Source organism: Tetranychus urticae, chromosome 1 (genome assembly GCF_039701765.1).
Source record: "Tetranychus urticae isolate SD_2017Ah chromosome 1, NJAU_TeUrti_SD_1.0, whole genome shotgun sequence".
NCBI classification, from domain to species: domain Eukaryota; kingdom Metazoa; phylum Arthropoda; class Arachnida; order Trombidiformes; family Tetranychidae; genus Tetranychus; species Tetranychus urticae.
Window position 1 is genome coordinate 18,558,839 of NC_142958.1, and position 16,990 is coordinate 18,575,828.

Genomic DNA, 16,990 nt, shown 5'->3' on the forward strand with positions numbered 1-16,990 from the left:
TAATTAAATGATCAAACTGTATGAACATCTGTACATGCGAATAAGTATAAAAGTATGAGTAGTTTAGAGAAAATGTATCAGTTGAAGATTCAAGTTTGAAAAGTAATTTAGTGATTTACAAAGTCATCATCAGTCTCATCATAACAAAAAATGAAAATGCAATTGACTAAAATTGTATCATCTATCTTTCTACTGGCAATCATTGCTATGATTGGTTCTGCTATGGCAGGAGGACCAAATGGCTCAGGTGGTCCAGGTGGTCCCGGCGGATAATATCGAAAGTTGTAAAGCAAAAGTAGATTGCTACTCATGTAAAAAGTTTGTTTCTTTAATTATGTAATTGTTTTGTGTTTGCAGGTAAAGTATGCGAAGTTTCAAACTGTCGTTTCAATAAAAAGCAATTTCTAATTAGAGTTAAAGTTGATCTGCAGTTTTTTTGCTTTAGAAGGCAAGAAACTTCGCAACGCTACAAAAGGATTATATTTGCAGAGCCATGGCCTGTGTGCAAAGAAATTCGAGTCAGTAAAACTGCCCAAATGGCATTAGATTGAGACTTAAACTTAACGTGATAATGCATGGGAAATATATTTCCATTTTTCGATCAACAGATTCTAAATTCTGCTAAGCCTAGAAATCAAAATGTGATTAACTCAAAAAGAAACTTGATTAACCGAAATGACGCAAAAATTTGGTTTGGTTTGGTTTGGTTTGGTTTGGTTTGGTTTCTACAAAATGACTTTGGATGATCTTCACATTGAAATATCTAAGTCAAACAGTTGTTGCATAAAGCCTTATCTCGATCATTGCAATATCATCTTCACACTACTAGAAAATGCTTTCAAAGAATTCTTACGTAAAATGAAAAATTTTGAATTAGGTTAATTTCACTGATTGAACTATTCGATTCTATATAAAATAGATTAACTGGTTTTGAAAATATTCAGTTGGTCTGCAATTAGGTAGAAAGGATAAATATCAAGCACAAAACAGGCATATAATAATTAAAGAAGAAAACTTTTTACATGAGTAGCAATCTACTCTTTCTACACATATGTCGATATTATTCAGTAGTTTTTTACTGCTATTTTCGATAATTGTGAATCTCACACGGAAGCGATAAAATACAGAAAACGATTTAATTTAAATACGAGATTTATTCAATTAGAAATCTTAAATTTTATTTAGACAAGATACGGAAAATTGCTTGGGGATTGCATAGCGTAACCATTTTAAACGATACTTTAACAGCGCTTAGACTCAGCCTTATTGTTGTTGGCTTGTTACTATAACCGTTTTAGATGGCTGAGGATTGGAGTTGCCTGAGTTGACTGGAGTGGGTTGAGAACTGGGTATGATTATGAAGCTGGGAGCCTGAGCAGGTTGTTTGACATCATTACTTTGACCACCGGGACCACCGGGGCCACCGGGACCGCCTGGGCCGCCTGGACCGCCTGGACCACCTGGACCACCTGAGCCATTTGGTCCTCCTGCCATAGCAGAACCAATCATAGCAATGATTGCCAGTAGAAAGATAGATGATACAATTTTAGTCAATTGCATTTTCATTTTTTGTTATGATGAGACTGATGATGACTTTGTAAATCACTAAATTACTTTTCAAACTTGAATCTTCAACTGATACATTTTCTCTAAACTACTCATACTTTTATACTTATTCGCATGTACAGATGTTCATACAGTTTGATCATTTAATTATTTAGAGTAAACATTACTATTGAATCAATGATTCATTGTCTCATGACTAAATGGTGAATGAATTTGAATTTTTCATATAATAATATCCTGTCAATTATTAGTTCAATGTTGAAAGTCACATGTCAATATGTCAATCGGCGATTGCGGCGATGTCAATATATAATGATCAGACAGAGATCTCTCTTAGAAACAGACGAATAAAAGTCAGAGCAAAAAACCGCTGTACATTCATTGTTCATGCTAAAAGAATAAGTTGGTTTAGAACTTGTAAATAATTTTTTATAGTTTTAAAAAATATTGAGTTAAACTGATCATTGAATACTGAACATCAGAAATTATTTTGGACTTTTGTAGTTTTTAGAAGCTCAAAAAGCCATAAATTTCTTTTATTTTTTGCTAGAACGCGACTTAGCTAGAACTGCCAATAAAACTCGAGAAAATCTTTATTTTCAGTATTTTAATAACCCTTTTGTTAGTTTAATTTGGTTCAAGTTTGTTAAGAAAGAATTCTTTTTCTTGCCATTTTAAGCACGTATTGGCTTCTACTGTTAGTATGACTAAATAGTGACGAAGAAAAATTTATATAATTTATATCATGCACAGAACTTGCAACTAGCCAGCTCGCATTGGTTATCCATATAAGTTTGTTGAATGCCTCATTAAACAAACATGTTTAATTTTTTACATTTGTACAGTAAATAAATGCAACATTTAAACATTAAGTTTTAAAATTAGAAAGAGAAATGATCGGAATTATTCTCCTCTTTCTTTATGCTGTCTATTTTCTTGTTTTGACAAATCGATTTGCTATTCTTAAGAATGGGCAGAGGGGCAGAACAGTCTCTTTTTTCCATTGCATGCATCATATGTTCACTCAACCTCCAAACAACCTCAAAAATTTATAAAAAGAAAGACCATATATTTTTTATTGATGATAAAATTTTGGCAGTTTTTTTGCTTTGACACCTTGATCACCGAGTGCAAGTTAATATGGCTAATCTACTTGGAATGACAGTTACTTTTCGTCAAGCGCAATGCATGCTGCACACCTAAAAGTAACTAAGGCACACACCCTACTCATCTCTTCTTGATATCTTCGCACAAAGGTATTGTCACCCAAGAGGTGAAAGATTACAGTTAGGGATCAAAAGTTGTAAATTTGAATATTGCAAAGCTTCAGTCATAAGCATTTTATTTTCGTTACTTTTATCTTTAAAGGTAGAATTATTATCCGATGACATGTTTTGAGACAATTTAAAAATCACAATTAAACTTTATTTAAACACACATTAGAAGATTGATCAAGTTTGGCAAATTCTGAATATCAGGTCATGTCTTAGACCATTGAATATTGTATGGATTGAATTAACAGGAAAGTTTACTTTACTTCAACTCTGAGCTTAGCTTCAGCTTACAAGACTTAGTAACCAAGGAATGACCACAAATGTCTAAAGACAATAACCAAAATGACTCGTCCGCGTAACTTAGAAGTTGCTTAAATAAGCTATTACTGGCACGCTTAAACAAGCTAAGACAAGTTTCGATAGCAAACACAGTTTTAATCTAATAGAAAATTTAATAAAACATTAAACATGAATTAATCAAAGAGTAAAAATGAGTAGAACATAGAAGATGATACGAATCAGAATACTGTCCAGTATCGATACCAATCATAAACGGAAGAAAATTAGGTTTCAATTAAGGAAAAGGAATATTCAGATATTCTGATGACCATATACTGCGACAACTGTAGACCTAAATGAGTTATGTAATCTTAAGAATTATAATGGAATCTACAACAGTAAACTCAGCAATATATTGCGATCGATAATTGATAAGATTGAATGATTAATTTTACTTTGAGTAACGTTACCCTTCAATCTTTTCTTTATAAGTTAAATTGATATTTTAGAAAACGACAACTCCTGTGCGAACTAACAAAAAAGTACATTTAAACTGACCCTCTGCCAGATTTGAAGAAATATATGGATCTTCTCTATTGTTCATTCAAATACGGCCTGGTTCGAAGGAACTATCAATTGAAAATTTTCATGAGAATTGCGCAACTCAATATGAAAACCAGTGAATCATGTGACAGGTGTAGGTTTTGTTGTGAATGATATAAATACACATTGAACACAATTGAAAATGTGGAGTCAAAACAAGATGATGGCTGATATTTCGAAAATTGTCAATAAATATTGCACTGAATTATTCGAATAAAAAAGCAATTCTTAAACTTTTGCAATGCACTGTATTGTAACTAGTAACGCAAATATTTAAGTATCTTAAAAAATTTTTTGTTCCAATCTTCTCTCTCTCTCTCTTTGCGGGTCTTTCTTCAAATAAATTTTAGAGGTTGTTTGGAGGTTAAATGAACATATGATGCATGGGATTGTAGCTTTGTAGACTTGTCATTTTATTGAAAAAACATGAATTTTATTCACTGTTCAAATACAAAGAGTTCTGTTGTGAATAATATAAATTATATAAATTTTTCTTCGTCACTATTTAGTCATGAGACAATGAATCATTGATTCAATAGTAATGTTTACTCTAAATAATTAAATGATCAAACTGTATGAACATCTGTACATGCGAATAAGTATAAAAGTATGAGTAGTTTAGAGAAAATGTATCAGTTGAAGATTCAAGTTTGAAAAGTAATTTAGTGATTTACAAAGTCATCATCAGTCTCATCATAACAAAAAATGAAAATGCAATTGACTAAAATTGTATCATCTATCTTTCTACTGGCAATCATTGCTATGATTGGTTCTGCTATGGCAGGAGGACCAAATGGCTCAGGTGGTCCAGGTGGTCCAGGCGGTCCAGGCGGCCCAGGCGGTCCCGGTGGCCCCGGTGGTCCCGGTGGTCAAAGTAATGATGTCAAACAACCTGCTCAGGCTCCCAGCTTCATAATCATACCCAGTTCTCAACCCACTCCAGTCAACTCAGGCAACTCCAATCCTCAGCCATCTAAAACGATTGTAGTAAACCAACAACAAAAAGGCTGAGTCTAAGCGCTGTTAAAGTATCGTTTAAAATGGCTGCGCCATGCCATCCCGATCAATCTTTTAGTATCTTGACGCAATATCATTGAAAATTTCTAATTGAATAAATCTCGTATTTGAATTGAATCGTTTTCTTTATTTTTTTCGTTCCCCAGTGAGATTCCCAATTATCGAAAATAGCATGAAAGAACAACGAATAATATCGAAAGTTGTAAAGCAAAAGTAGATTGCTACTCATGTAAAAAGTTTGTTTCTTTAATTATGTAATTGTTTTGTGTTTGCAGGTAAAGTATGCGAAGTTTCAAACTGTCGTTTCAATAAAAAGCAATTTCTAATTAGAGTTAAAGTTGATCTGCAGTTTTTTTGCTTTAGAAGGCAAGAAACTTCGCAACGCTACAAAAGGATTATATTTGCAGAGCCATGGCCTGTGTGCAAAGAAATTCGAGTCAGTAAAACTGCCCAAATGGCATTAGATTGAGACTTAAACTTAACGTGATAATGCATGGGAAATATATTTCCATTTTTCGATCAACAGATTCTAAATTCTGCTAAGCCTAGAAATCAAAATGTGATTAACTCAAAAAGAAACTTGATTAACCGAAATGACGCAAAAATTTGGTTTGGTTTGGTTTGGTTTGGTTTGGTTTCTACAAAATGACTTTGGATGATCTTCACATTGAAATATCTAAGTCAAACAGTTGTTGCATAAAGCCTTATCTCGATCATTGCAATATCATCTTCACACTACTAGAAAATGCTTTCAAAGAATTCTTACGTAAAATGAAAAATTTTGAATTAGGTTAATTTCACTGATTGAACTTCGATTCTATATAAAATAGATTAACTGGTTTTGAAAATATTCAGTTGGTCTGCAATTAGGTAGAAAGGATAAATATCAAGCACAAAACAGGCATATAATAATTAAAGAAGAAAACTTTTTACATGAGTAGCAATCTACTCTTTCTACACATATGTCGATATTATTCAGTAGTTTTTTACTGCTATTTTCGATAATTGTGAATCTCACACGGAAGCGATAAAATACAGAAAACGATTTAATTTAAATACGAGATTTATTCAATTAGAAATCTTAAATTTTATTTAGACAAGATGCGGAAAATTGCTTGGGGATTGCATAGCGTAACCATTTTAAACGATACTTTAACAGCGCTTAGACTCAGCCTTATTGTTGTTGGCTTGTTACTATAACCGTTTTAGATGGCTGAGGATTGGAGTTGCCTGAGTTGACTGGAGTGGGTTGAGAACTGGGTATGATTATGAAGCTGGGAGCCTGAGCAGGTTGTTTGACATCATTACTTTGACCACCGGGACCACCGGGGCCACCGGGACCGCCTGGGCCGCCTGGACCGCCTGGACCACCTGGACCACCTGAGCCATTTGGTCCTCCTGCCATAGCAGAACCAATCATAGCAATGATTGCCAGTAGAAAGATAGATGATACAATTTTAGTCAATTGCATTTTCATTTTTTGTTATGATGAGACTGATGATGACTTTGTAAATCACTAAATTACTTTTCAAACTTGAATCTTCAACTGATACATTTTCTCTAAACTACTCATACTTTTATACTTATTCGCATGTACAGATGTTCATACAGTTTGATCATTTAATTATTTAGAGTAAACATTACTATTGAATCAATGATTCATTGTCTCATGACTAAATGGTGAATGAATTTGAATTTTTCATATAATAATATCCTGTCAATTATTAGTTCAATGTTGAAAGTCACATGTCAATATGTCAATCGGCGATTGCGGCGATGTCAATATATAATGATCAGACAGAGATCTCTCTTAGAAACAGACGAATAAAAGTCAGAGCAAAAAACCGCTGTACATTCATTGTTCATGCTAAAAGAATAAGTTGGTTTAGAACTTGTAAATAATTTTTTATAGTTTTAAAAAATATTGAGTTAAACTGATCATTGAATACTGAACATCAGAAATTATTTTGGACTTTTGTAGTTTTTAGAAGCTCAAAAAGCCATAAATTTCTTTTATTTTTTGCTAGAACGCGACTTAGCTAGAACTGCCAATAAAACTCGAGAAAATCTTTATTTTCAGTATTTTAATAACCCTTTTGTTAGTTTAATTTGGTTCAAGTTTGTTAAGAAAGAATTCTTTTTCTTGCCATTTTAAGCACGTATTGGCTTCTACTGTTCACATTGTATTAGCAAGACTCAACAAAATTGAACGAATTAAGAAAATGGAATAAAATTCATTGGCTCTTATTTTTTCAAATTTCCATCGTATCTTGCCTCATACTTTGTACTCCATCGACGAATTCAAATGGAAACAGAGCTCTAATGAATGTGCAAGCATATTAAAGCAAAAGGTTCAGTTGTGATTTTGCTATTGATTGTTGCATTGAAAGCGCAATTTACTTGTTTTTGCTTACATCATTTGCTAAGCTGCTCAAATTAATTAATTCATTACTTGGTGGCAATTAAGTGTTGAGTTTTATTTATCTCTTGAGCCTATTTCAATTAAGAGTCACTCTTATTGATTCCAAACTTTTTTCGGCCAATCACAATGTGCTAGTTCGAGAGTTACCTGAAGTTTTGATATTTAAAAATAAAAAAGAGGATTCGGAAGCTGAAGTCAATTTTGGTATGTTCATGATTAAGAGGTAAAGTGTTCGCAATGCATTGATTTTTTTAATATCTTAAGGAAATTAAAAGAATCGATAAGTTTAGTTTATCTAAAAGAAAGAGAATGATCAGGATATTGAAGCAAAAACAAGGAATCAGAATTAACAATTAGTCTCTTGACAATACACCAAATGATGACAACAGTTTACATAGAGTTTCATTTATTGAAACAAAAGGTTGAAATGTAAACTGATCAATAACCTCTTTAGAGTGTGAAAATTAACATGAATAACACCAAACATGACATTATTTCCTATCAACTAATAGAGTAACTGGATAAAAGTTAAAAAAAAAGTTTCATCAACATGATGCAAAAACATCATTCTTCATGATTATCGTCAATTTTGAAAATCATCCATTTGTTTGTTTCTCATGATCAAGATGCAGCAATAAAGCACTCTCCTGATCACTAAAAGATAAAAATTTGCTTTTTCACTGCCAGTGAATGTATTTCAATGTTGACGCTGTATTAAAGAGAAGCAAAAAGTAAAGCTCAAGGCCAACACTTTTGAGCACAAAAAACTTGTCCTAGCTTTGGATGCAAACTCGAGTAAACTTTAAACTGGAAAACTTTTTCCCTCGTTTTCCAACAAAAACAAAATGTAATTCAACGAAGTCGCATCATCTCTTGGGTCCTATTCATTCCCATTATAATTTTTTGCTCAGTCTTTTTAGCTTCCATTTCATTTCATTTTCATGTTTATTTTATTTTCACTCTTATTACTTTACTTCTTGAAGTGTTTACTGATTATCTCTCGAGTTATCAATATCGTTATTGCAAAAAGTCAACCAAATTAAATGATATTTATTTTACGTCTCATATTTACCATCAATTTAACCTCTCTTGCTATCAAAATATTTTGCTAGAAATCAGTTTGGCAACTTTTTTGTTGCTCTCTTGGCTCATCTTGGTTGCGATTAAATTCAACCCATTTTCGGTTGGTTATAGTGATAAATATTTCATATAATCATTCCATATCTTGCTGGATAATTTCACCTCTTCATGTTGCTGAATAGTGGCTTTTGCCACCCTCACAAAGATTGTTGTTTACTTTTACATTTTAATTGGAGAAACTTTCGTGTTTAAATATTATTCAAATTTTCTCGTTCAAATAGAATTTTGCAGAACATAAAACAACTTTATTATTCACCTTGAAAAAACTGAACTTTATCGATTCTCTTTTCATTGTCAACTAAACAATTTTCGGTTAAAAAGCGTTGAAAGGGAAATCTAATGGAAAAGTTTCCTTGATTGAATTCATTGTTAAATTTTACCGATATTTTCCATCTTATATTGATATCTTAACTTGTACTCATTTGCAGAGTTCAATGTTACTACAGACTGAGCAATCCAGGTTGGTGTTAAATCGTAGCAGTAAGACTTATTGCAGCTAAGCAGAATTAAAAGAAGGAAAGTGGGAGATTTGTGGTTATAAGGTTTAACTCATTATTCATTATCTATAATATTACTAGAGCATTTGATGTTATATAAGAAGTAATTTGGAACAAAGTATTCACTCACAACTTTCCAAAAAGCGAAGAAATCTTGGATGTGATTGCATCGCTTTTATCGAGAAAATTTTCGGAAACTCTTTCCATTTTTATCACTCTGCAAATCTTCTCAATTTCAACTTTCAACTTGCAACTCAATTATTGCCCAGATTTATCAGGGATTGTGGAATAAAATAAAAGAACAAACATTTTAGAATAGATTTCAATATGAATTTCAGGAGACAGTTTTAAATATTATGAATAAATAATTTATAAGAGTCGAAAACTAGAAAAATTTTCAAAACATTGACCATTGTTTGATTTTCTAGATCTCTAAATATTGTTTGATTGATCAGGAAATGGCAAATTAGTCAATTTTATAATGTATTCATCATCCGATGGTTTTTCCCTTTTTTCTTGTCTTATTCAATTCAGTTGTACATCTTTAATGTCAATTATAATTCAATGCAAACAAGACTAAACTTTTTAACATTGAGTTTTAGCAAGTGTTTCACTTTGCTCACAAGTTTGCTTGGTAATAATTTATTCCCTCTTTTGTTGACATTTGTTGTTCTTTAAGCGCGAGGAAACCATGAGAGGGGCCCGTTTGAACATACGATTCTCAACTTCCCCGAAAGGTGTGCAAGCATCAATTGTTTTTTCCGTTCTCATAATAAGCTTAAGTTTTGCATAAATTCATTATGCATTTCATTTGTCACTAAGGCATTTTATGTGACGACTAGAACATTTACCTAATTAAACACATTAACGGCATACTTAAACATATTATTTGGTAAAATGAAGCTGAAATGAAATGAATAAAATTTGGTGAAACAGAAAAGGATAATCACTCATTTTTGACACTATATTTGAATAAATGATTAAGAGAATCAGATACTTACGACATGGTCCATCGTACCGCACTGTTATGTAGCGCTTTTCGGTGCAACAGGCTGTGGAAAGGGAACACTGACTTGAGTAGGTTATTCCGTCTGAGCCACAAACACTTGGTCCACTATCTTCACAATAAGGACACTGACAGAGTTCATTAACATCTTTACTATCCTGACTATCTACTTGATTGGCAAGTGTTTCATCTGTAGCATCATATTTGGTAGTTGGAAGCGGGGGTTCTTGTAAGGGCGGAATGCAAACGGCTCCATAGTTGCAAACAACGAATGCACAAGGATCTTTAATAGACGTATCAACAAATGTACATGGTCCATGGTGTTTAATGGCTATCGGTTCATTTTTAAGGCACGAAACTCGTTCAATATCACACTCGGAATAGTAGGTTGTATTATCGGTGGCACACAACAAGACTGGATTTATGTGGGATGAGCACGTTTTACAGGTACAAAGAGGTGAACCATTATTATCAATTGCACAAAATTGAAGATTTGGACAGCTTATTGAATCACATGGACCTAAAAGAAGTGCAAAAAGGGATAAAATTAGTTAAAAGCATAAAATTAAAGTGCAAGTGCAATAGAATCGATGAAAGTTTCCCGGTCAAAACCGTAAGAAAAGTCAAGTAAATAATTGATTGTTACCAATTGAATATCAACAAAATGATGGATAATTGATTACCAATTGCACATCTTTAATGGAGTCAGTTATTTGCTGAAAGCGATCAAAGTTTAATGCACTAAATGATTTACAATTTGACCATTCTCAGTCTGCTTCTCAGTTTACTTGAAAGGAATCTTCAAATTATTCAATAATCTTGATAAATTAGGTCTTCTTGAGATGATGTTGGACTAAAATTGGTGAGATCTGGCTTCTTTGAGCCAAAATCATTTCTCTTCTAACGATTTCGTCTCAAATAGCTACAACAGACAGCAACTCATCAGCAAAACATACAACATTTGATCGTTAAAAATTTTACTAGACAATCCTCATAAACTTGAGATGGAATCGATTCTATTAATAACTAGATTTTCACGATTCATTTTTTCATTATCATGTCGAAGTCATGTAAAGCTAATGCAACTGTCAAAATAATGAAACTTAGTAATCAAATAATCAGAGAGACTTGTTAACATTTTGACCATTTTCGCATAATTAGAGACTCTTTTCATTGCAAAAATGAATAGTTATAAATAACAGTAATTATGTGATATCAAGATGATAATAATCTTGCTAATGAATGGAATGAACTTAGATCAATACCAATCCTTTTTGAATTCATTTATTCAGTTTAACAGCATTTCATTCCAAGTTTTTTTCTCTATTAACAGCTATAATAACAGATTATCAGAATCACCATCAGAACATAATTATACAAAAACTATAATTTGTAATAATATTTTTGCTTTGCTTCAAGTTGACACTTGATTAGAGATTAAAAAAGGAAAAATTTTTGGCTGAAAAATTTGTTTGTTCATTTGTTCAAATTGTAAAACCTTTGAATTCACCAAATGATATATTATTAAAGGATAAACTCTGAAAATTTCTAGTTCTATTCATCTGACAACAGTTTATCCTTACCATTCAATTTCATGAAAATGCTCATTTACTATCATCTTTTTCTAATACTTTTAACATGATCCTAACTCGATTTGACACTTTTATTTGTCAACATTGTATTTATTATTATTGTTATCATTATGTTAACTTTATTCTGCTGCCATTATTTTCACTCCAAGAAAGGATCTAATTTGAAAAGAATAGACTTTACAAAAGCTTTTTGACTTATCATTGAAATGCCATTTTGTTTGACTCTACTTTTAACACTATTGGTTAATAATCAATGATCATGATGCTTATGATGATCATCAAATATTACATGAAACTATCGATATCCTGAGGCTGATTTATCCAGTTTTGTTTCTCTATCTTTTACTTGCAAAGAGGATAAGAAGTCTTTTTTTTCTCTCGTTTTCTTCCTAAAATATTCACCCTAGTCTTTTGCTATGACTCAAGTGTGCTTGTGTGATTGCTTCTGTTTCAATATTTGTTCGAAGTAATATATGCATAAATAAAGATTGAACAACATTTTACTATCAATGTTATCCTTTTGGTTTCTCAGATGAACCCAAAAAATGCATGATTCACTAATGAACCAATGAGTTTAACAGACTTTTGCTTCAAGGTATCATTAGAGAAGAAATGATGTTCTCGATTATCATCCAATAGTGCTGTCAATTATTATTTATGGTCGATTCAATCATTGAAACTTTGATACATTTGTAACAATCTTTGAGTTATTCAGTCAATGTACATAGTTTATTGCATAGCAAATGTTTTTGCACGGAAATCTACAAGCTATTATAATGAACCAGGCAGATTGAGATCTTTAGCTTACAGTTGTTCATTTGTCCATTTAGAGTCAGCGATTGTCTCGAACCAGCTACGGTTAGATTTGAACTCAAGCTTGATAAACTTTATTGAAGTAATCAAATCTTTAAAACAATGGAAATTATTTCTTTTCGTTTCCTTCGAAGTGTGTGCTTGATTCTTTATGTCACAGAACCCAATTCAACTTCGAATTTAATTTGATATTGATTTCTAGAGACAAAGAGGTTAACAATTACACCAAATGTAAATGCAGTAGACGGCAAGCATGACTAGAGAAGTCCTGAAATCAAACATTCCAATGAAATTGTGATTTAACAAATTCAATGAATGCTTCAAATAAAGTAATGATATAAGGTATTAATATGCTTTAACTTTGCATTTTGTCAGTTGATTAATAGCAATCTATCAGTCCATTTTCGTGAAAAATATCTTTCAATGCATGTTCTTGCATCGAATTAATGTGTCAAAATAGTTTCACCTCGGGTTCGATGCATTAAAACCCAATACAGATCCATCTCAATACAAAGGTTAGAGTTTTAATCAATCTTGGAACTTGCATTTGTGCTTTGCTCACACTTGCACCCTGAATAGTGAATAAGTTTAAGTATCAGATATAATTTTTGTGGTTGGTCAACAATATTAGTGATTGTAAGCTTTTCTCAAGGATTTTCTCGTTAAATTGAGCAAAGTTTTTTAGACTCAAACATCAATTGCTGTGAAGTTGTCAGTTTCAGTAAATAATATTATTCAAACCACAAAAATCGATGAACTCACTATTGTCTGGGTTAATTTTACAACATCAATTCTGCAGATGAAAGTCAAGTTATAAAATGTTGGCCAATTTCAACTAACCTGTGGGCTGAAATTATTGGACAAGTTACTTCATCTATTTTCTCGGAAACCATTTGTTCAATAGACTTGAAATTTCCCAGCAATAATTATAATAGGCATATATTCAGTTAGAAATAGTAAAAACTTCATTCTATTCTTTCTACATGTAAATGGAAATTTAAATTTAAATAATTCATGACTTTCTAACATTTTAAGCAAAAACAAAACTAGAGAGTCAAATTAATTGCAACAACTTTTAATTCTCATTATTTTATGAATTGCATATTAATTCCGTTGGTAATTTTGCTTTTCATTGATAATTGTCAATAACTTTAGACTAATATTATGAGTCTCATAATGTAAAATAGTAATTAAAGTTGCAATGTTTAAACACAAAGTCAAAATGAAAGTTTGATATTAAAATTAAAATATTTTAAAAGTATGCGAAATTAAAAGCAATAGTAAAATGTTTGTTCATTTTGTCATTTATAAATAACTGATTCAGTTAGCTAATATGAATGCAGATATTGTGCAGACCCGAAAGTCGAAGCTGTAGCTGAATAATCTGTAATTTTTGTTAGAAATATGTAAAAGAGGATCGTAAACAGTATCAATTGAAAGATTGAAGTTAAGCAAATAGAGAATTAAAATTGCTTCTGACTGAAGTTGGATCTTCTATCATTTTTACGTCTCTTGTCCCTATGAGTTTGGTCAGTATGTCTTTGGTGCTGAACAATTTTGGTAGTACGAAATAATCTCTTGATAATTGCTTTCTTTTTGTCAAAATTACTCCGGAGTCGAAACATTGACGAGAATAAACTATTGAATTTGCCTAAACTGCTCTCAAATTGACTTAAAAGCTATAATTGATTTCAGTCAAATTACTTTTCTATTCATATTTGGCATTATTCATCGACAGACGCTTTTTAATGGATAAACTGGATCAATACTATGTAATATTATATTATAATATATTGCCTGAAAATGAGTTTTGCAAATTCAACTTTTCATTTTGAAATTGATTGTCGAAAGTTTCCAAAAGTCTGCAACATTGAATAAATGAGATGCACATTTTGATGTTGCACAGACAGGTAAACAATTGAATATCAAGAGTCAAAAGGATTATCATTTCCTGCAAAATCAAGATGATGAAGTGATGAAGATGGAACAACGGAAAAGGAAGGAAGTTCAAATTTTTGTCAGACTCCATGCAAAGAGTACAAGAGTTGGAAAAAGAAATGATTAAGATTCAGGGAAAAAAAGAAGCACAAAAAGTTACTTGAAAATGATTGAAAGTCTCTTCACCAGAAAAAACAGGTTAACAATTTTTCTTCTCATTTTCTTTATTCGATTTCATCTCTTCAAATTCATCATCCTTCCCATACTTTTTTTCACAGGCAACTCAGGCAATCTTGAAACTTTTGTAAACTCGTAACCACACATTTAACCTCTAGCTTTGAACCAGGCAAGAAGAAAAAAGAAGTGAAAAAACTTCAAAAACTTGAAAAGAAATTCATTGCATTTTCCAGGTTTGGATGCTAGAAGAGATGCTGAATCAATCATTGGTTAAAATAATATTGAATTAATAATATTGATGGGTTGATGATGACAGGATCAAGTCATTGCAAGAAGAGAAAAAATATTTCAATTTTTTCTTTTTCTTTTTCTTTTCAAACCTTTTCTTCATTCCCAGTTCAACTTTTTAAAACATATTGATATAAAAAAATTGTGTTAACTTTCAAAATTGTTAACAGATTTTCAGGATAAAATTGACAACTGCATGATGATGATGATGGTGGTAATGATGAAAAATTGTGTGACTTTTATGGCAAAATCAAAATAACCAAATCAAATCACGAATTTAACCTTTTTTTTCTTTGGTCTTCATTTTTTTCTCTCTTTTCACTTTTATTATTATTTTGACCTCAACTGACATCTGAAACTCGATAAGTTCAGTTACCTTTTCTTTTCATTTTATCAGGTTCATCATTGTTACCTTTTGGAATCAACCATGAGACGAAAAGGACAAAAACAACTTTGTTTGCTCTCGATATCATTTCTTGGATTAACTATTTTCGATTTACTTTTTTATTCTTTTGTTTCAACTTTTCTTGTTTCCTTGTGTTATTAAATTATCGAACCTCCATCAATATCAACCTTTTATAAATGTTACATTTTATTCAATTTTTCTGTACTTTTCTTTCTTCTTTTTCTTCCTCTCACACTTTTTCACCAACAAAATGATGAAAAATTGAGTGGAAAAATTGAGAAAAATTTGTTTTCTTTTCATTTCATTGAAAAGGTACACATTGATAACTTGCTCGATAAGTTGATTTTGTTCTTGTTGAACCTTTTCATTTTCTCAATTCCAACATTTAATCCATTTTACGGTTAAATTGCAGCTATATTGTTCTGTAAACTGTCCATGAACTTCACATAATTAACTTTGCAACAATATTTTCACCTTTTATTATATTCATTTATATTGATCTAAAACTGAATACATCAGTCTGCTGATGAATTGTTCAAGATTGATTAGTGTCGAGTTTTGTAGAAGCTAAGAAATTGATTCTTTGTATTTCGTCTAGTCTTTGGCTATCGAGTTAAAAGAACTTTGTTAGAAAGAAAATTGTTTTCGAAAAAAAGATGAAAAAGAATGAAAAGTCCAAGTTTATCTTTGAACTTTTGTTAACATGAGTAAACTAGAAGGTTACATTATTTTATCGAATTAACTTCGTTAAAGCAGAGTTCACTTTACAACAAAAAAGATCACTTTCCAAGAAATCTCAACAACCTTAATGATGATAGAAAATCTTCTCGAGAAGAACTTATTGAGTTCATTTAAACGCGAAACCAGAGATAGATCAAGTAATGGATTGAATAAGAAAATGAAGATCTTTATAAGCAACGCAAGTGTCGTAATCGATTGAGTAATTGGTGACCACATTTGTGATTAAGTTCGAGTCGACTTTGTTTCTTAGTTTTTCTTCTTTTTCATGGACTAGAATCAAAATCTCTCATGGCTTGTGTTAGCAAAAGAAAGTCTTTCGACTTCTATTCTTCTTGAAAGATTTAGACAAAGCATCATGAGACAGTTCTGACCCATTCTGACCCATTTACATACCTTGATCTAACCTCATCCAAAGTAAAATTGAATCATTGATCCATATTGAATCTCTATTCATTAAAGGATTGGTTAAAAACCTGCAACTTGCATTGACTCTCATGCATTATTTGACATTTGCTTTTCCAATTTATCCATGCACAATATTCATATAATGATGGTGATAATAAGAGAATGTCGTGAACAAGTTTAGTTGGTTGATGGTTTATCCTGGCTTTTCATGGTTTCATCTGTTCAACATGCAAAAAACAAGCCTCTTCATCTTTACTTTGCCATTTCATTATTATTTTCCGCTCTTTTCTCAAACCGTTTGCAGAGTCAAAGACTAAATTAAATAAGGTCACATCCAGAAAGGAAAATTTCACTTGACTGAATAATATCGATAATTAACCGGAAATCTGAGCAAACATAACGGAAGCAAATATGTTCACCCATCAAACTCAATTTTATTCATTTACTTTACACATTTACCTGCATCTCAATATTCAAACAATCCTTTGCTGCCTATTCTTTGTGATCAGCTCAATAAGCAATGCAAATGCTTTAATAACCCATCGATTGCGGTGCAATTAAACCATTGAAACATAACTAATTATTGCACTTTGAAATAGTCTTCTTTATTAAAATGCATTCCATTTCGAAGTGCAAAACAGAACAAAGTTGTTTTCGAAATTAGCGAAATTCCAAAACTATTCAACTTTGCAAATTCACATTCGATGATTTTCATTTATCGCCAATTGTAAAAATAAACAAACGCAATTCTGCATAACTGAGAATGAACAATTATTGGAATCGTTAACGAATGTAACAGCAATGAATTGACATAAACTTAAATGTT

General features: G+C 31.5%; 1 protein-coding gene across 1 annotated transcript in view; it reads right to left on the reverse strand.

The window, feature by feature from the left end:
* LOC107359111 (agrin) overlaps positions 1-16,990 on the reverse strand; it is a 70,696-nt gene that overhangs the window by 32,303 nt on the left and 21,403 nt on the right. Inside the window, exon 3 of the mRNA XM_015925561.3 lies at positions 9,800-10,324. Coding sequence (XP_015781047.3) covers positions 9,800-10,324 — 525 coding nt within the window. The remainder of the gene's footprint in view (positions 1-9,799; positions 10,325-16,990) is intronic.